The sequence below is a fragment of the Pseudorasbora parva genome, chromosome 20, assembly GCF_024679245.1.
Source record: "Pseudorasbora parva isolate DD20220531a chromosome 20, ASM2467924v1, whole genome shotgun sequence".
NCBI classification, from domain to species: Eukaryota; Metazoa; Chordata; class Actinopteri; order Cypriniformes; family Gobionidae; genus Pseudorasbora; species Pseudorasbora parva.
In genome coordinates, this window is record NC_090191.1 from 13811101 (window position 1) to 13832995 (window position 21895).

At 37.6% G+C, this 21895-nt stretch overlaps 1 protein-coding gene across 1 annotated transcript; it reads right to left on the reverse strand.

Annotated features, from left to right (window-relative positions):
* Positions 1-1410: 1410 nt before the first annotated feature.
* On the reverse strand, positions 1411-10801 carry LOC137049710 (zinc finger protein OZF-like). Its single transcript, XM_067428332.1, has 3 exons — positions 10764-10801; positions 10225-10397; positions 1411-3729 (listed from the first exon to the last, which is right to left on the reverse strand). Exons 2-3 carry the CDS (start codon positions 10352-10354, stop codon positions 2855-2857), a joined length of 1005 nt encoding a protein of 334 aa, XP_067284433.1. The 5' UTR covers positions 10355-10397; positions 10764-10801; the 3' UTR covers positions 1411-2854.
* Between the last annotated feature and the right edge of the window lie 11094 nt (positions 10802-21895).

Genomic DNA, 21895 nt, shown 5'->3' on the forward strand with positions numbered 1-21895 from the left:
CGCGGAGCCCTGGAGGGCAAAACAGCTATAAAACTGCAGCAACTAAAGCCTTGTTTATACTTTCGCCTGGCTCCAGTGTAAAGTTCTTGTTTTCCATCTGGGTCTCTGACGTGAACTCACGAAGCACCAAGACGCAACATTGGTGTTTTTTTTTAGTTGCTTATAAACATATTAATGACAAAAGTGTCATTATATTGGATTCAGCACAAACTGGGCTACTATAATATTTGAGCAACATGTATGTGCATGCTTGTGTTTTTGAGAGAATAAAGTTTGTGTGGTTTTTGAAAAAACTAAATGAAACCCACTGAATCAAATGTGCACTATGCAACTTTCCGTCCACTTGAGGGCATCTATTCAAAACAAAGGCAGTTTGATGACGCCAAGTTTGAGCGCAGCATCTTGGGATATATGGTCTTCACCTCACAGCCGGTGGACACGGGCAGAAGTCATGTTCATGGATGCAGTTTGTTAACGTTCCTGTAGTATGAAGCAGCGTTGTGGAGCTGAGCACGGCCACTAGAGCGATTGTTAAACAAACACCCACCTCGTGAAAACACGGTTATTATGACGGGACGTGACACAGTCGCCAGAGGCGCGCGCACTATTTCCGCTTTTCCGGTCATGAGTATAAGGTAATGCAGCTCTGTTAATCATATTTGATACATTTAAGTGCGTTTAAAATGATGTTATGACGTTACTCTGTGCGTTCGCTCGGCGCTACTGTGACATGTTCACACTGCTAAGAATAAAGCGTTTCTGCCCAATAAAACCGAGGGTAACACAGATATGACGCAATTGACAGGCGACTCCCTCAAACGTTATGCTGACACGTCCCGGGTCCTTGGTTAAAATAGCAATTTTCTCACAATTTACAAATAGTTGGAAACATTTGGGATATTGTAAGTACTCAATTGAACAAAATATATAACACTGACCTAGAGGTTTTTGGATATTTTACTGCAAAATACTACATAGTGCACCTTTAAGGCCACAAAAAACACAATGGATATGTGTCCACAAGATTTTTGACTAATGGGTTTGCTTTCTTTACAAAGGCCGTATGTGAAGGGGTGTGAATGATCATGGATAATGCTGTGATTTTCACCTGAGCGAAAAAAGAATCACATAATCAGCTGCATAATGATCTGCATAATGAATGAGCCTTTGATTCAGGTATGTGACCTGGAAGTGTCAGGTATTTCCTGTTAACACTGTGAAGCTGCTTTGAAACAATCGGCATTGTAAAAAGCACTATGTAAATAATGTTGACTTGACTTTCATGTTTCTTTAGACATGTCTCATGTTTTTGTGACAAGTATTCACTAAGTTACAATTCATTTTCTGAAGACTACTGAATAAACTACTGAGAGAGAGGCTGCAGATCACACATCATGTTTTTTTGTTTTCTTTATTTAGCAAAAAAAACAAAACATTTTGTCTTTATTTGAGTGTACACAAATAAAGTAGATACTTAACATATTATACTGATAACACTTGCCTGAATTATTCAAATCGACTGAGTTATTTGAGTCTCTTTGGCACTAATAATAAAAAAAAATCAAGGCCACTGTGCCGGCGTGATCTTCAACCTTTAGGGGTTAAGTGTGTACATAAGCTGAGGATTTAGTAAAGCCCCGTTTCCACCAAAATTACCCGGAACAATTTGTACCAGGAACTTTTTTACAGGAACTTTTCTCCCCCCCCAGACCTGCAGCTGTCTGCGTTTCGACCGCGATAAAGTTCCGTGAAGATTAGGCAAATTAGTCCGGTGATGTAGGACTGCGCGCGACTGTTCCTCCAAATCAGTGAAGGACAGTAATAATTTTTAAGTGTACCGACTGAAAGATTTAGTGAACTGTTTACATGAGACGTTATCTAAACCGATCTGGTGTTTACATGTGATGACTTTCAATCGCAATCATTTTGTCACATGCAGTTTGTCTGCCGCATCAAAAATGTCAACGCTGTTTTCTCCAGCAGCTGGAGTGTGTTAACTGTAGCCATAGCATCTCTTAACGGCCACCAGGACTAATACAGTATTATTTATAACTATTTGTTGTAAAGTGTAATAATCATCTCAGAAAAAAAAATCTTCTGTCAGGCGCAGTTAAAGTAAAAACTGCCTGGGGCAATATACGCTGTGTCATTACTCCAACATTATCTTCATAACTTACGAAATAAAACGTTTACCCCTCAGAAAAATGTACTTTCCTCTCTTGTCAACATGAGCGCGGCGCGCGCCGTCACGTCATGTAAGGACACACACTTAAAAGTAATCGGTCAGGTCGTTTACATGATGGAAAAAAAAAATAACGAGTATGGAAGAGATTCAAGCTGTGCTGCTTTTGCTGGTTATGTATAGGTTTACTAAAGAGGTAATTAACAACGACAGAAAAGAGCACTAATATGCAGATTCAGCAGCATGCAGCATATTCAGAAAGCTTGTAAAGCTAGATTTAAAATGACAATGTATATTATTATCAGCTATTACGGACATTGAACGTGAGATGGCTGAGACGACCGCGCGCCACCAGACAGAGAGCAAGACTGATATTTACTGAACGTAGACCGAACCTCGCAAAAGACTTTTAAAAATGCCGGTTGAACTAAAATGCTGCCTGAGCTCAACCAATCAGCATGTTCAGCACCCAAGTCCCGCCCTCGAAAGTTCCTGAACTTTGAAAAAGTACTACCTCGCGAGCAGGGCCGTTTGGAGGGGGAAATATTTACCCGGAACTTCATTTATACCCTGGTTCCTGCGGTCTAAACACACGAAGTACCACCCAAAGTTCCTAGTTCCTGGGTAAAGTTCCTGTGGTGGAAACGGGGCTTAAGACTCCAGAGTTGAATTTCAGATAAAGGGCCTTTTGTTTCTGACACGCTCTGGAAAAGGAAGACTAATCATAACACTGCTATTTCCAGAATGAGCTTGCAAATGACGCTTCAGGTCTCTTCGATATGTAAAACCCATATCACACTGGAGACACATGAAAGGTTTCTCTCCAGTGTGAAGCCTCATGTGGATTTTAAGGGTTCCTTTTTCATTAAAACCTTTTCCACACTGTTCACAGTTGAATGGCTTCTCTCCAGTGTGAAGTCTCACATGAATATCAAGGTTTGATTTGCTTGAGCAAGTCCTTCCACAGTGAGGGCACATGAAACGCTTCTCTCCAGTGTGAGTTAATACATGATCCTTAAGGTGATCGCTGTCTGTGAAACTCATTCCACACTGATGACATTTAAAGCAGTTGTCTTTCGAGTGAAGCCTCAGGTGAGCATTAAGGTTTTTTTTACGTTTGAAGCTCTTTCCACAACAATTACATATGAAAGGTGTTTCTCCAGTGTGAATTCTCATGTGTTCATTAAGAGTTCCTTGATGTGTAAAACTATTTCCACAATTAGGGCAGATGTAAGGCTTCTCTCCAGTGTGAATTCTCATATGGACTTTAAGGTTTCCTTTTCCTTTCAACCCTGCTCCACACTGTTGACAGGTGTAAGGACTCTCTCCATTGTGAATTCTCATGTGAGCTTTAAGGGTTTCACTTTGTTTGAAACTCTTTCCACACTGAAAACAGGTGAAATCATGTTTACCCCCTGTCTTTTGAGCTCTTTTTTGCGAGGAAGTGTTTTCAGTCTGCGAGCAGCTAGGATCGCTTTCCCCAGTTCCATCTAGTTCCTCTTCTTTTACATCAAGTTCTAGAATCTCTTCTTTTAGCGGCATCAGGTCTAAGATGGAAACAGATAAATACAACTTTAAGCCCAATTTTATGGTACATAATGACAAAGAAATTAGGTGTTGGTTTATACCATCTGGATGCACATTTATGGGGGGAAGGTTTTAAACAGTTTATGGTACAGGCAAGTAAATCACTCTTCTAAACTAATGTGCGTTGTATAACACGTATACAGACAGTATCACGTGCAGATCGTGCACACACAGAAAAATTCAGAAGTGTAAGTGTGATTCATCAATAAAATAGTTTTTAAAAAAAGTTTATAAGCATATCTTTCTGTTTTTGAAAGAACTAAAAACCCACAGCTTCACTGTTACTAGAGAGACACACAGACAGGTAGGAGTAATTAACACACACTCGCCGTCTTACTAATTGACTCATATAAATGTAAATCTGTAAGAAATAACGACTCATACACAAAAGCTTAAATAAAAACAAGCTGTTTTGTATGAGCAATACCTTTGTGGGCGGCACTATGACATGCCGCAGCTGTGCACAAGGTTCAGGCCAACATCATCTGTTCACTTACTTTACCAAGCATTCCCATCTTGTGTTTTTGATATGTCATCAGAGATTAGTCAGTGTCAGTTTGACTTTAATCACACATTTAGATTGAAATCTGAGGTCATTCAACCCCTATGATATAATGCTAAATCAAGTCAAAGTAGTGAGATTTTAACTCTTTCACACATCAGTTTAAAATCTTCTGGATGACCCACAGCATTAGGCCATGTCGACACTAATATGTTTTCATTTGAAAACGTATATTTTTCTCTCCGTTTTGGCCTTCCGTCCACACTGAGACAGCGTTTTGAGTCAATGAAAACGTATCGTTTTGAAAACGCTCTCCAAAGTGAAAAACTCCCCAAATTTGAAAACGCCGTCTTCGCGCCGTAGTGTGGACTGTGAAAACGGAGGCTTTTTTATACGATGACGCATTTTTAGCCATGAGATGCAGTCATATGACCAATTCAGCCAAGATGGTGAACGACATTGTACAGCAGTTGTTTTGTATGCTTTCTGTTTTGACAGCCTTGTTAAATATTAATGTCAGTTTGTACATACTGTTAAAAAACTCAGTGCCTTTTCTCGACATTGACGCAAAATTTCAAAGAGTAATGAAACGAGTAGCTGAAATGACGCAAGTCGAAGCGTCTTAGATCCCTGTACTGCGCATGAGCAAATCCAAGCGTTTTCAGACGTTTCAGTGTAGATTAACATTTTTTGGAAAACGATTGAAAATGATAGTGTGGACGTGGAGCGTTTTTTAGACAAAAACTCTGTTTTTAAATTGATCCGGATTAGTGTAGACGTAGCCTTAGTTTTTCAAAGCAATTTAGAATGTATAACTTTATTGTTTCTGTGGTGGCGAGTCTTTACTTGTCACGTGACACCAGTCATACTAGTGCAGTTGTTTATATAACGATCACGTTAGTTTAGTTATGCGTGCGCGCCACCATTTTAGTTTGTGCCACAGTTCAGAGAATCAGATATATTGGATTTGCAGCACGTGAATTCATCCACTTCTCCCAAAATACATGAAACGGTGAACTGGAAGAAGAGAGAAAACTGTAAAGTTACCAACAACACAATGTGTATCTGATACTACTTTCATAGACAGTGTGCATTTTACAAACTCTAAATGTATTGTTTTGCTGCTAGGCTATGTATGTGTATTTAAATGTCTGAAACCTAAAATAAACATTATGCGGTTGACAACATGGAATAGTTGTTGTATAGTAATAGTATATGACAAGCGCCGAGTACATCTGTCTCTGGCACAGTGCCAGATTTAGAAGTTGATCATGTGATACACTGAAAATTCTAATCACACTGGTGTGATCATGTGCGAAAGCGTTAAGGTTTGATTATAGACATTCTGGGATAACTTAGTCAGGAATATCTACATACTACAACAAAACTAAGGCACAGTTTGCATGAAAAATGTGAAAGCTGTAAAGGAAATTTTTAACAAACTATATCAAACTGCCTATAAAAACAGTTTTTCAAAAACACAAACGCATTCTTCTTTTATAAAATGTTAATCATCTTACAAGAAGTAGTGTGTTCGTTGTCTGTAGCCTTGAACAAGTTCCATAAAAGTTTTTTCACTCAAGGTGTGACAGCTGCAGATAACATCAACTAAGGAGTTTGTTATTGTGTTATTGACTAAGAAGCCCCCACCCACTGAAATGAGAGTATAAAAGAAAAGTGTGAGACTGCACAACCTGCAACCTACATTAACTTTCTTGGCAAGAATAAAAGCTTTTAAAGACAGGTAGCTTGTGTTTTTTCAATTCCAGCTTCACCATAATTTTTAAAGTTTATTTTTTCCACGACAAAGCTGTCATTAGGTACGCTCCGAACCGATATTCAGATCGGGTATCAGCCCGATACGTTTATTTGTGCTGTATTGGTCAGAGGAGACTGATCCAAATCCGATATTGTACGTATAATGTTCAGCGTTATTGTTAAGCCCCATTAATCGCACAAAAACATCAAAAAGCACCATGAAGTTTTCATGCACTATATTCAAAGTTTTCTAAAGCTTTTCCATAATTTAATGTGAGGTACAGATAGACAAATAGATAGAACTATGTAATTCAATTCACGTTTTCCCAGGACATAGACATTTTGGTTATAAATAGTATTTTGTAATATAAAATTGTTTCTATCCATTCAGAGGGAACATACTTTAAATGTATTGAAATTAATAAGGCATTCAGCATTCAAACTGTGTATCATGTTCGGTTACAACAATCAACACGATAAAACTCTCTCCATGAAAATTCAAGGTTCCCGTTATTATACTTGATCTGTAGATAAAGGTATATGGTTTTACTTAAAATGACTTTGTTTCTACTTTCTCCTGGGTGTCTGTTAGATCATACACAACACTGAAGTAGAAAGCGTTATACATTTTTCTTCATGTGCGCAGTAACTGAAATGTAAATTTGTTAAAAGAAAAGGCTCAATAAACTATTGCATTGATATACACTCACCTAAAGGATTATTAGGAAAACCTGTTCAATTTCTCATTAATACAATTATCTAATCAACCAATCACATGGCAGTTCAATGCATTTAGAGGTATGGTCCTGGTCAAGCCAACCTCCTGAACTCCAAACTGAATGTCAGATGGGAAAGAAAGGTGATTTAAGCAATTTTAAGCATGGCATGGTTGCTGGTGCCAGATGGGCCGGTCTGAGTATTTAACAATCTACTCAGATACTGGGATTTTCATGCACAACCATTTCTAGGGTTTACAAAAAATGGAGTGAGAAGAGAAAAACATCCAGTATGTGGCAAGGCATTTCTGCATTTCTGCCCTGTTGATGCTAGAGGTCAGAGGAGAATGGGCCAACTGATTTAAGCTAGAAGAGCAACTTTGACTGAAATAACCACTCGTTACAACCAAGGTATGCAGCAAAGCATTTATGTAGCCACAACACGCACAATCTTGAGGCGGATGGGCTACAACAGCAGAAGACCCCACCGGGTACCAATCATCTCCACTACAAATAGGAAAAAGAGGCTACAATTTGCACAAGCTCACCAAAATTGGACAGTTGAAGACTGGAAAAATATTGCCTGGTCTGATGGGTCTCGATTTCTGTTAAGACATTCAGATGGTAGAGTCAGAATTTGGCATAAACAGAATGAGAACATGGATCCATCAAGCCTTGTTACCACTGTGCAGGCTTCTGGTGGTGGTGTAATGGTGTGGGGGATGTTTTCTTGTCACACTTTAGGCCCCTTAGTGACAATTGGGCATTGTTTAAATGCCACAGCTTATGACCACCATGTACCCATCCTCTGATGTCTACTTCCAGAAGGATAATGCACCGTGTCATAAAGCTTGAATCATTTCAAATTTGTTTCTTGAACATGAAAATTAGTTCAATGTACTAAAATGGCCCCCACAGTCACCAGATCTCAAATCAACATCAACTGCAAGATGCTACCCTACCAATATGGGTCAACATTTCTAAAGAAGGCTTTCAGCACCTTGTTGAATCAATGTCACGTAGAATTAAGGCAGTTCTGAAGGCGAAAAGGGGTCAAAACACAGTATTAGTATGGTGTTCCTAATAATCCTTCAGGTGAGTGTAGATTTAAGGCAGTTCTGAAGATGAAATGAGGTAAAACACAGTATTAGTATGGTGTTCCTAATAATCCTTCAGGTGAGTGTAGAATCAAGGCAGTTCTGAAGATGAAAGGAGGTCAAACACAATATTAGTATGGTGTTCCTAATAATCCTTTAGGTGAGTGTATAACAGTATATTACATAACATATCAATAGCCCTCCCTTTGTGTTTTGAACTTCAACGCAATGGAGCGCTGTGACTTAATGTTGTTTCAAGCTCATCATCTTGCGCATAGGATTCGAATAAGCGTTTTGTGCCACTTATTGTACTCCTTTCATATAACACTTTTGTGCAATGAAAGATTGTTAATTGCTTTCTTGTTCTGTCCTATCCATATGCACAACCTCTTAAAAAGTTGCACTATAAATTTAAAATAAATGTCTTTCAAATTTATTGTCCATATTTATCTATAAATATTTACTTGCTTTTCATGAATACATGACAAAGTCATGAGTCACAGATGAAGGAATCCAACTTCCTCCTCTGATTAACAAAAAAAGGCACACTCTTATATAGTTTTTGTTAATATTGTAGTTATTTTGCCTTGTACATTCTGTGCAGAGCACAAACAAACTGTCATTTATCTTTACTTGACATTTCTGAAATGTATGTGCACAGTTGTTTTAACAATGCAATAAATGCACATCCTTGAATAATGTGCTATCCTGTTTATTTATTAAATCACATTTACTGCTGGGCTATGGGCCATTCAGGATCATCCATAATAAGTTATTGAAATGCATTTTCATTTTACAAAAAAGAGTTTCAGTGAAGGATACTTCTTTTATTCTTGATCTATATCCTTATCACTCCGGGACTACGTTTATCCATCAATAAAAAAATTTAAAAATTCAAAAACAACATTGTGGAATCGATACTCGGAATCGACTCCAGAACCAGGAGTTAGAATCAATAAAAAATAAAAATAAATCATAATTAAACAGCCCTATGGACCACAACAAACGTGCACTAAATGTGCATTTGAAAAGGCAACATGTGCCAAACATCTTTCAAAACTTGGAATAGCTTACAATCCCGTTGCCCAACTTTCAATATTCAATATACTTATTCTACTATTCAATTTTAATATACTCAATATTATGTACAGTGATAGCAGTGTAGATCAGTGTATAGTGCTTTTCTTCCTCTCTCAGTGGATGACAAAAATTAAGAGAGTCAGATAAAAAAAAAAAATCAATTTAATATTTTTTACATGTGCTGCATCTATTCTCCTAGTATTGTTTATTTTTTAGTTTGAAATATATTCTGAACAGAGCTTTTGTGATATTTCAAACCATACTTAAATACTTAAGCTGCAAATTTCATCAAGGAGCTAAGGTGAAGCAGTGTTTCTGTTATCAGTGAGCAAGAGACTGAGAAATGGTGAAACTGGAGCGGAGTGGTTATATTGAATGCTTAGAGTGTGGAGAGGAAATTGTTGCCGCTCCACTCCGCTCATATAATCTGGTTTTAAAGGCAGCATCAGTTAGGGGCGTTCAATTCCAGTTTTTTTTAAAGTCAACTCTGATTCCTGACTCCCACTGTAAGAGTCTATGGAATTGACTCCATTTACTTAACATCAAAACAGGGTAAGAAATAAGACAAAATTGCAGTTGTTACACACTTAAATTATTTTCCCCCAGACACAAAGCCATAAACCCCCTTATTAAAACGGCACACTTTTAGCAAATTAGTCCAATGTAGCGATGACTTGATGGCCAGTCCCTAATTTTATGGAGGAAAAAGTCACGAAAAAGCTGTTGTCGAGTGATGCTAAACGCACATGATCATTGTCTTAAAGGGTGAGTTAAAGATACTAAATACATACAATAATGTACACTTATTGATGCATTTTTTATGATTTATGGCTAGCTTAATGATTAAGCCATCAATTAAACTAAAGCTAGCACGAAGGAAGCCTTATTACAAACTAAAGTAACAATGACTGGTTTATTTCTAAAGTAAGCACTCAAATAAATGTGGGTGACAAAGTTTCTCCAACAGCGGTAGAAATGTCACTGTCTGAATTCCTCCATTTCATTTATTCCTTACTTGCAGTGCACTCAACTGCCATGCAATTTATAGGGATTAGAAAATCAGTAATCAAGTGAGCGGTTTCGGACAAAGGCAACATCGAGAGTCGACTCCCCATCACTAGCATCAGTTTTTGTCAGGTCACTAAGGGACCGCTCCATGTAAAAAAAATAATTAAAAAAAAACCACTTTAATTAAGACACTAATAAGTAATGACATTCTTCAAAAATATCAGTGATTTCTGTAGAGCTGGACATTTTAATAAGATTCAAATAAATGAGTTCAGCTTTAAGAATGAAACCAACCTGTTTGTTCCTCATTTTCATCATCAATTTCTTCGTCAGTTTCTTCAATCTTCACTTCGATCACACTTTCTTCAATATTCACACTTTCTTCAATCTTAATGTCTTCACTCTCCTCTTTTATTAACGCCATCTTTCTACATGTGGACTTCGTTGCTTCAACAGGAGTTTTTTTTCTGTCATGTGTAAAATGAGAATAATTAACAGGAAAACTAAATCTCAAACACAAAGCCACACAAAATCCAAAGTCCAATAAAAACTCTTATAGTATGAACAGAAAAAGAGCATACATGATACACAGACACATCATTTGTATAATTAGATGAAACATTTGCTAATGTTTTTTGATCGTGATTCGCGGATGGATTTGAGTTTCCAAAAGCTCCTCTTCTTTATCACGACTGCGCTTTACTCACATATGCTAAAGGTGAGTTAAATGTTAAGTATAACAACGTAGCATTCAATGATATATAAATCATTTCATAAGCTATAAAACAGTCTGCAGGGTTTGTATCGACCTAAAAAACACTTTAGACACGAACCTTTCTTCAGCCAAAACAAACCTTTCTTTAGCCGAGTGCTGCGCAGCCTTATGACGTCACACACAGCAAACCAAAATAAAAGTGCAAATCTTCTAAAATTATGAAAAGATCATTTTTATACAAATATCCATGTTGTTTTAGATTCAAATGAACTTTGTTTACATTTTTATATTAGGAGATAACATACTGCCTTATTTCAAAATTGTGTAATATGAACTCTGTTTTATGAACTTATTTTGTAAGTGTTTTTTATTATTATTATTTTTTTATCACATTTGTTTCATGCATTCTAAAACAATAACATCTGGTATAAATGTTTTTTTCCCTCCACAGTAAACATTACAGTTTGTCTTGGGGAAAAAAAAATCTTACACTCTCTCAATACACAATATTTTTCACCTCATTATGCAAAGCACATGGATGACAATATTCAGTCCCTCATAAAAGGGTTACACAAAAAATTACAAGCAAAGTATTAGCCTTGTGTCAAACCCCTGAGTGCTCAATTAATTTTTCACCATGTCTGTTTTGCGGTTGAGCAGCAAGACATTTAATCGATAAAACGTATCGATCATCGATTAAGCAGGGTCCTAATCGATGATCGATTAAATGTCTTATCAAAAATTAAACAATCATTGATTAATTAGTTAACATCCCTAATATTATATATAAGTATATATATATATATATATATATATATATATATATATATATATATATATATATATATATATATATAAAGTATAAAATATTAGGGATATAATATTACGGATATATATAATGTCAAACAAAAAATTATTCACACAGCAGATATATTTTTTTTTCTAGTGGGTGCAGGACACTATAGTTAATTTATGTGAGGATAGCACACAATCTTTAAACAATAAATCAAAGCAAAATAACGACTTTGTATGAAAGTATGTCTAAAATAACTTTTCTGTGTCTTTTCCTCCATGTGCATCCTTATCCGTACTCCCTCCTCTTTCAGCTGTGGCTGATGTAGCCCTTCTAAGAGTGCCAAGGTTCCACTGCATGGAGAAGAGGGCCGCAGAAGATTTAAAAAAAGGCCCTAAAACGTGGCAAAGCAACCGCACGTCGAAGTGATCCAAAAGGGTATCTATCCTTGTAAGAGGTGTGGACAGCCCAAAAGGCTTGAGTTTGGCCATAGTTTTTTAAGAGGAAAACCATCGTTTTTTTCTCAGAAAAACAAATTCATGCAAAAAAATTTATATGCAGCTTCTGCCAGCTACCTAAAGCTAACGAGTACAGTCTAGAGGTCTGCACGGGGCACCCGAGACCCGGGATCCGACCCGGGACCCGTACGGGTTCGGGGCTATATTTTAAATGGTCAGCGGGATCTGGGTCACGTCCCAATCAATTACTTAGGGTCCCGGGTCTGTTAACGTTGTAGCCTATGTAAATCGGATTCGGAAAAGATCTGGCCGTGAGAGTCAGCACGGCTTGTGTGTTTTGTGTAACTTACAAATTGCTAAATTAGGATAAGAAAAGTGTGAGCCAGGAAATGAGGTTTAGAAATACATAACAACAACAACAACAAAAACACAATCTCTCTCTTTCTCTCTCTCGCTCAGCCATTTAGAAAGCGGGCAGATTTAATGCATGCATGCGGTAATAATGTACTCAAGAATATATTTCAAATCAGCAACAAGACCTCAGGTGAACTGTCACATAAATGTTTTCTGTGATGCTCAAATTGCGTTAAAAAAAAGCTCATATTTCTGGTTGCTCCAGCTGACGCGTGAGTGCAGTCTCAAGCGCGTGTCATGTTTCTATGGCAACCCGAGCTTCCGCAGTGACTGTAATGACTTTAAAGGGGGGGTTGAAATGCTGTTTCATGCATGCTGAGCTTTTTACACTGTTAAAGACTTGGATTCCCATACTAAACATAGACAAAGTTTCAAAAGTTAAGGTGGACGTTTGATGGAGTATTTCTGTCTCAAAAATACTCCTTCCGGTTTCTCACAAGTTTCGGAGAGTTTTTTTCGAATATGGGTCGGTTTGACGTCGATAGAGCGGAAGGTCCTTGTATGGGCCGTACGGGCTCTTCTCCCGGTAGGGTGTGTGCGTGTGACCAGAGCGAGAGAGGAAATGCACGCCCATAAACAGTCTCTCAGCTGCAGATCCAGTCGTCCGTGAACACTTATGTCGTTATAGTCCGCGCTGCGCTCCACTTTATTCCTATCGGTGACATCAAGCGACTTCAACGCTTTAGCACAGCATTCCGGGAAGGCAGCGCTGCATTTGAACCGATTTGAATGCAGAAATGACGGGAAGCTTCACAACATCGCTTCAGTCGTGTCGCAAAGTGGATCTCCACGGTCACTGCTGTCACAGGATTTCACCAAACCATACCAAAGAAGTGTGTTTTTGACGGAGCGGTCCCAGCGATAAAGGTTCGGTCCTGCTTTGGAAGCAGACGGTGAGTAAAACTGCTTCAAATGTCTATGCTGTTGGCTATCGTCGCGTGAATAAACATCAGTAAACAACACGATCGTGTATAGTTAATTTATCAATGGAGCATGCGATCTATGGTGTGTGTTTAAATACATTTGTTTAGCTGACCAGTATAGGTGTCAGTTTGATTTTTGTAAAACCACCCAAACATAAACCTAGCGTTCTCACAAAGCGTGCTTCGTCATTCAAATGCGCGGAAACGGTTACTCCATTGTTGTTCTATGTATAACGTTACACTAGTCTGACGTGGAAAACCGTTTTGCTTGCTACTGCTAAGGTTTAGTTGCATACAATAGTCCATAAACCGAATTATGTCCTCATTAACTGCGAGTAAACACACACAAATGTTGACAGGTCACTAAATACAGTACATACCACAGAGACGGACGTCCTGCTGTTGCTGTTTCTCCTGTTCAATTTATTTCAGCCTCCGGATCTGATTCTGGATCATATCTGTATTAGTTGAATCTAATTGATAGCTATGGTTTATATAGGGTAGCGTTTTCCTCTTCACGCTTGAGGACGTCACCACTTTGTGCGCACTCGTCATTCTTTAGCTCCGCCCACACGATACGCCTCCAGGCGCTCAGTTTTTTCCGGAAAGACTCGGTACAGCCTATATTTCTTTTATAAATATAATAAAACTAAAGACTTTTCAGAGATATGAAGGATGCAATACTACTCTATAGGTACTCAAGATTGACATGAGATTGACTGAAACTGAGTGTTTCACCCCCAGTTCCAGTGTACCCCAGTTCACCCCCTGAGTGTACTCCTGAAGGCAAGACAGTTGAACTTTGGTTAGCAGAGCAATGGGCTCCTGCTTCTGTTGAATGAAGGTCTTTATGGTTTTCTTGTAAATCATTATATTTAAAAAAAAAATTTTTTTTAGTATTTTGTTTAAATTTATATATTAGTTTATATTTTGTATATTTTTTTCTAATGTGAATAGTTAACAAATATTTTATTATCCATGTTAATTTAGTTTCTATTGTTAATCATTTTTGCTTTATTTGCAGTGGGGATTTTGTTTACATTTATGGGTCAATGACGTGACGTGTCATTTTTTTGTCCATCGGCCTTAATAATACTAAAAAATAAAGATATGACAGCCAAAGTATGTAAGATAGTACAACTTGATCTCTTTTATTGAATCCAAAAGGTTTTAATTATATCTTCCTACATATAACGGTATTTTAACAACTTTGAAGTGTCAAAATGTCATTCGGTTTAACCGTCCTAAGGCCAATACAGCCATTTCATTTGTTATTAAAATATCTTAAAATGTAATAAAATTATATATGTTTTATTTTGGCATGATTTTATATCACCCTATATCAACATAGTGCAAAATGGTATTGAAATTATGTGTAGAAGCCATTGCTTTGTTATGAGAAAGAATGTCCGGGAAAATGAATTTCATTGATGTCATTCGGCGTAACCAGTATAAAGGCACCATTTTGGATCAAGTCATGCTGTCAATATCATGTGACAGGATCTGACATCATTCAGCCACTTGCAAAGGACCACACGGTTGTGAGGCAAAGTAAGTAACTCTCCCTTAACTATTTGAAAAAATCATGTTTCCATTTGCTCATACGCATGCACTGTAAAAAATTCTAGTGCTTTCAACTAATTATTATTTAGTAACTAGTTCCACAGATATTTTATGTTCACTCAATTTCGTTCTAGAAATTGTTACCTGAATTAATATTTTTTAATTGGCTCAAACTTGACTTCAACATTAAAATGTATGTTTGCTCAATTCTTTTTAAAGTTAATTGAATTAATAATTTTTAGTTGGCTCAAACTTGACTTCAACTTTAAAATGTACGTTTACTCAACCTGTTTTTATAATTAATTCAACTAAAACGTTTTAATTAGGGGTTTCATTTTTAAATGGTTTTAACTGTTACTAGAAATTGCAGTGGTGGAACTAGTTAGAACATGTTATAGCGAGGATAAAAACAAATTAAAGCACATTGTATCATCTGCATTTATAACATTTGTCATACAAACAATACATTCTCACAAGAATTAATTTCAAATTTCTTTAAATAATAAAAAATGACCAAAGCCCGTGTCACTTTTCTATATTGTCTTTAATGCACCTTTAGTTTTGAAAATACACACACAGTCAAAGTAGATACAGTGGAGCATTCTTGCTACTTGTCAGTGTTTCAGCTGGAAAAGGGATAGTTCACCAAAAATGTAAATTCTGTCCTCATTTATTCGCCCTCATGTTGTTCAAATACTGTATAATTTTCTTTGATCTGCTGAACACAAAATAAGATATTTGGAAGAATGTTTGTAACAAAGCAGACAGAGCAACCATTTACTACCATAGTATTTTCCCCCCTACTATGGTTGTGATTGGTTGCTCCATCTGCTTGGTTACAAACATTCTTCCAAATATCTTATTTTGTGTTCAGCAGAACAAAGAAACTCATACAGGTTTGGAACAACATGAGGGTAAATCACAGAATTTTCATTTTTGGGTTAACTATCCCTTTAAGAAGAACTGACTGACTTGGATGAGAAACTTTGCAACGAGTCAGCATCAATGGATATCTTGGTCACACCCTGTTGGAGAAAGAAAGAGAAAAATTAAATAATAATAAATAAATAAAAATTATATTCTTTATACATTTTATCAATATTAAGAATTTACTTCCATGTGTGACTAAACTAAAGTTTAGAATTCGTACCACTTGTGAGGACGATGAAATGAGCGTCATTTTATGATAGTTAGCCTACTATTCATGTTTATGTTGTTCCCTTAATTTACGGGACAATTTCAAAAGTTGGAACGCGAAAAAAATCACATTCAACACAACCACATAACCCTAAATAGCGTACATTATTTGGCCTACTTTTATAAAATGTTGACTGGATTCGCGTTTTTTAGTCCAGTCAACATTTGCAATTCTAAATGTTAACTGGATTTGAAAATATCAATTCATTTAATGTTTTTCAAAGATATTTCTGCAGACTTAATATAACTAGTCTTCTTAACTAAGCATAAGTAAGAAAATTAGTTCAACATATATTTTTTTGCTCTTCCAACATTTTATTAATTGGAGTTTTTAGAGTGTGTCCCAAAATATCAGGTCATTCGGTACAACCGCTATAAAACATGGAAAATGTTGTAATATTTTAAAAACTTGTACTGAATATAAAATGTTTGATTGTCCTTTTGCTAGCTAGATAGATATCAGCCTGTTAGCACTGTTTGTATATTTCGTCATTCGGTATAACCAAAATTGTCATTCGGTAATACCAAAATTCTGGTTATACCGAATGACCTACTGGTTGTACCGAATGACAGCAATGCATGTTGATCATATTTGTACATATCTGGAATTAATAAATACAACATTTTATTAATAGGAAATGTCCAGAGGATATTTTTACATATTTTTTTACTGAATTTTACCTTTGCAGATGCCTTTATCAAATAAGGAAAAAGCAGCTCGCTATTGGGAAAGGATCAATGCTGATCCTGTTAAAAAAGAAGAGCTACTTGCCAAAACAAGAGAGAGGTATAATTAGTTTTTATTATTTATATTATTATTACTATTATATTATACCATAGCAACCATTTAGAGCACCCTAGCAACTGATCCCATAGACTGATCAAAGAGATCAAAAGGGACATCTTTGAATAGAAGTGTCATAAAAACATGAGGGTTGGCTCGTTTAACTTGGGGGAGCAAACAGCTAATCATCAATCAACTTGCACAGTTCCTAGCCATGCCCTACCAACCACTGTTGACCACCCTAGCAACCCAAACCCAACTAGGGATATCTTTGAATCTGAATGTCATAGAAGCATTGTGGTTGCTTTATATCATTCATACTGACAAGCAGCCTATCATCATTGACAGCTGCCAAGCCACTCCCTAGCAACCATTTAGCAAGACCTATATCTCTGATTCAGAACATTGTATAGACATAGGCTTTGGTCCTTTTGACTCATGCTAGCAAACAGGAGCTCCATCATGCTACACATGCTATCAAATGAATAACTACATGCTAATAGTGATTAGCTAAGTGCAAAATCATGTTAAGAACTCTATAAAAACTCCATAGTAACTATCTGTGATAACTACCAACCTCCTAGCAACATCATAGCAACCACCTAGAACACCCTAACAACTCCCTAGCAACCACTCAGAACATCGTAGCCAGTTTTGCCCATCATTTTGTAGGCTAGGTCCTCGAGGTGATTGAAGATGAGATTGAGATCAACTGCATGCAGCAGTCAGGGGAGAGAAATATCTTTATCTGGCCAGCCAAACCTTGTTCCGTGTACAATTAAACATTTAAGTGTTTTAATTACTTATATCATTACAATATGAGTTTTATTTAAATATGTTTGTTCCAATAACAATTACATGTTACCAATAAAATGTTCTTTTGTTGCTATTTGTGTCTGTGTATTGTCTTAAATAGTCATAAATATTTTTATCCTTTATTTTTTTATTTATTTCCTAATGTGAACTATTTAATAAATCTTTTATTATAGTTGTTAATTTTGTTGTACTTTTTCTACTGTTTTTTGTGTGAACTATTTAATAAAAAAAATTAAATAGAATTGCTACTATGTTCATACCTTTATAATAAAGTTTATTTTAGAAAATGTCTATAACAATTTGATTTTAAAAAAAATGAATAGAATGCTGTTAATGCATAGTTTAAAAAAAGCTACACAGATATAATAAATGGGTAAGACAATTAACATTACAAGGCTAATACCTGTTTTAAAATAAAGCACAACCATTTAAGACTATTGGCATGGCCTTCATGAAGGCAGATAAGCATTCTGAAATAAAGAAGGACTGTTTCATGATTTTTGTAAGGAAAAATAAATGCTGAGGTGCAGCAGAGTGGGCGGCCGGAGGAGCAGCAAAAAGGGATGCCGGCAGTGGAGCGGAGATGGCTGGTGCTGATGCAGGGGAAAGATGATGCTGCCCACGTCTTTTGACAGATTCAGGGATTACAACAAAGGGGAAAGGTGGAAGTGCTGACCCAGGTCCAATGGGCCCTGACGTCTTCTGTTTGGCTACAGGAAGAACAATTTACATTTCTGCATTTAGCAGACGCTTTCTTTCAAAGCACCATTTACATTTCTGCTTTTAGCAGACGTTTTTATCCAAAGCGACTTACAACTGAAGTCCATGCTGACCTGAGGTAAAGGCACACTCAGAGCTAGCATGTCTGCTTCCATCTTGTTCCTATAGATGTTGCATATGATTGAAATCAACTCAAACAGCTGAATCCTTGTCCGTCCTCAGTGCTGGGCAGTTCAACCACCAGCCTCAATATGGCCTGGTAGTCATGTAAAACGGCAGCCCAGTAGTTCAGTGAAACGCCCGACATGCTACCTCTACAATACTACAAATATTAAGCCATTGTGCAGGACCTGACCTCTGCCCCAGCACACACCTGTACAATAAAATAGGGGATTATAAAGCATAAAAAGTATATAGTCATTTATATTATTACCTATCTGTGTACAAATGTTTATTTCACATTTGTACTGTGAGTTTGTACGCTTCAGGGTCTCCTTTCCATGGCAGGGCAGAGGTTTTGGAGTGGTTGGCCTTGAACCTGCCTTGCAGAAGTCTCTCCTTGTGTCTCGGTGGATAGGAAACCCCATGTTTGTCACTGTCCGGCAGTCTGCCCCACAGTGTCTGGGATGCCAGGCTTTTCCCTGAGTTCTACAAGGTATCTGGCCAGGTCCAGCCATCAAAACCTGGAGTCCTGTCTGGTCCTCTGATGACCTTACAAGAAGAAAGCAGATTAGTTAGTATGGATGAAAAAGTCATCCAAGTGAGGGCATGTGCAAGGGATGCTTGCATGGACGCATACATACATCTTGGACTCATGGTGCATTCACGCCAGATGCGAATTAAGTGTTTTGCGCGAGTGATTTACATGTAAAGTCAATGCAAAGATGCAAATAGACTGCCAGCGATTTGATTTCGCCCAGCTACTCAGTCTGGAAACCTGTACATTCATTTCTACTGCTTCTGTTACACGTTTGTGGGAACCAATCACAGACTGGCTTATCCACCTAGCACACTATTGGCGGGTTTAACATGATGACAGATAGGGAAATGATAGGTCATTGCCCATTGATCACACCTCCTTTGCTCTGATTGGTTGAAGGACTATCCAGTTGCATACAGTCATTCAATAAAAAAAAAAACGTTCTTTACCCCATTTGAGCTATATATATATATATATATATATATATATATATATATATATATATATATATATATATACACACACACGGAGACCACAAGCTAGCTTAAGTCGGCAAATGTAGGTTATTTGCTGTACTTTAAAACAAACTTTGCACTTTGCACTGCTCAGTTGATGTGCTTAAAGCCGGGTGCGCACTGTGTGATTTTGGCCACGATTTGGCCGTCTTAGACAAATTTAGCAAATCCTAAAAGATTCCTCTGATCACAGGCTAAAATCTGACATCTTTGGTCGTTAGTTTGACATGTTCACCGGCCGCCGATTAATGAGCTCTGCGATCAAATTTGACCTCAGACGAAATTCTGGCAGTGTCAGAAGATTTGGCACACAATCCTGCAGTGTGACTTCTACGACGACAGTCAAATATCTCAGTTTTTCAAGACAAACTATGACCAAAACGAGAGCTAGAGCTTTCTTTGTAGCCAGCCTTTCAGGCCCGCGTGTAATGCAGCTCACTGTCACCAAACGCGTCATTCATTGATGATATAAAACTCCGGACGAGTTTTCTTGTGTGCGTCCGTTTTTAGCGCACCTTCCCTATCGTGCAGTCTGACATTAATGCCAACTGAGATCTTCAGTGTGACATGGCGATCATCAGGGATCATGTTCGTACAGTCTGACAAGGAACATTCGCAAAGGATTTTGAAAAATCGCACAGTGTGCAGGACCCATTATATAGAGAAAATGTCCAGAAAGAAATGGAAGGGTCTGTTTTCTGTATTATTCAGGCATCATACAAATCAGAAGAACTCGAGATTGTGGGAACTGGTTTCTTTGGCCCCATTTACACTGCATGGTTCAAGTGACCCAATTCCGATTTTTTCCTCTCATGTGGCACAGATCGGATATGACACGTGAACGTGTAAGCAGGAAAAAAACGTATGAATTCCGATATCCTCAGATCGGATTCAGGCCTCACTCATATGTGGTAATAAATCTGATATGAATCGTATACGTGCATTAGCGTCTGCTATGTAAGCGGTCAAATCAGATATTCCCCAGTAAATGTGAGTCATAGTCATTGAAAAAAGGATGGAGGCGAATGACGTCAACTCAGGTGGACACAAACTGCGATCAAGGGCCAGTGTTGCCAAGTCCGCGGTTTTCCTGCGGAATTGGGCTACTTTAAAATCAGATTTAAGTTGTCAAGGGCTCTCCTCTTTTTCCCCGCCTTACGAGAGAATTCTGTTTTGCTGATCTTTAAAGATGTGTGGAAATGTGGAAAAGTGCAGACAGAAAAACATTGTATAATCATTTTGTCTGCGTCCATTGCATATTGCGCTGTTTTAATGCACATATCGAATACAGGTCGCTTTTAAAAGATGATGTAAGCGGGTCATCAAAAAAAACAAAAACGGATATAGTCACCAAATCGGAATTGTGCATCAAGATCTGCAGTGTAAATGCAGCCTTTAATCCTCATGAGACTTCCGCTGTGTCCGAAAACCTAGGCAGCTAACTCGTTGCCTCGCTGCCTTATGAGACAATGACTTGTAAGGCAGCGTTTTGTCCATGAAGACACCTCTCGAAACGATTTCGGACAGACTTCTAAGGCAGTGTAGCAGTTTAATGATATACAGCAAAATAGAGAGAGCTTTGGTGAAAACTAAACACATATTTAATTACAATATAGTCATTTCTCACAAGACATGACATCAGAAGTGAAAAATATTTGTAAAAAACATACATTTACACACAAACTGACCAGCAAATGCCACCTCCGGACGCCATCTTTTTCCCCCAAGCTCAGCTCACTAAATAGAAAGCACAGGATTGTGGGATATCAAAAGCAGTGAAGTATACATGTATGCTGCCTTCAAAAATCGATCAGATGAAGGTATCTCAGGAGACAGGAAGTGAAGTAAACATTAGATTCGGACATTGCTTGATGCCTTCCTGCCTTCAAATGTGTCCTCCGGAAGCAGCATTTTCCAGGTTTTGGACGCAGCCTTCCATCACATACAAGTTACCAATTCTTTTTAACTCAACGCACCCAACTTTATACTACCCATTACTGCCACCTAGTGGACCAAATACCATCCCACTCATTACAGGGTCTGAGGGACACATATTTATGTGTATGTTTGTTTTGTATTTTTAGTGGAGTGTAGAAAAAAGTGGAAGAACCTCCGTGATGCATATAGGAGGGAGGTTAATAAAACAAAAGACCAAAATAGAAGTGGGTCAGCAGCAGAGGGTCACAAACCATGGAAGTATAGTGCCATCATGGGCTTTCTCAATCCTTTCATGAAGGCTAGACCCAGCAGTGGGAACATGCTGGAAAGGGTTAGAGAGCCCATGATGGCAAATGAACAGAGAGACAAATCAACAAAGGCAAAGCAAGTCAGCCATTCAGTAATGAGCATCCAGGCAGGTCCAGCATT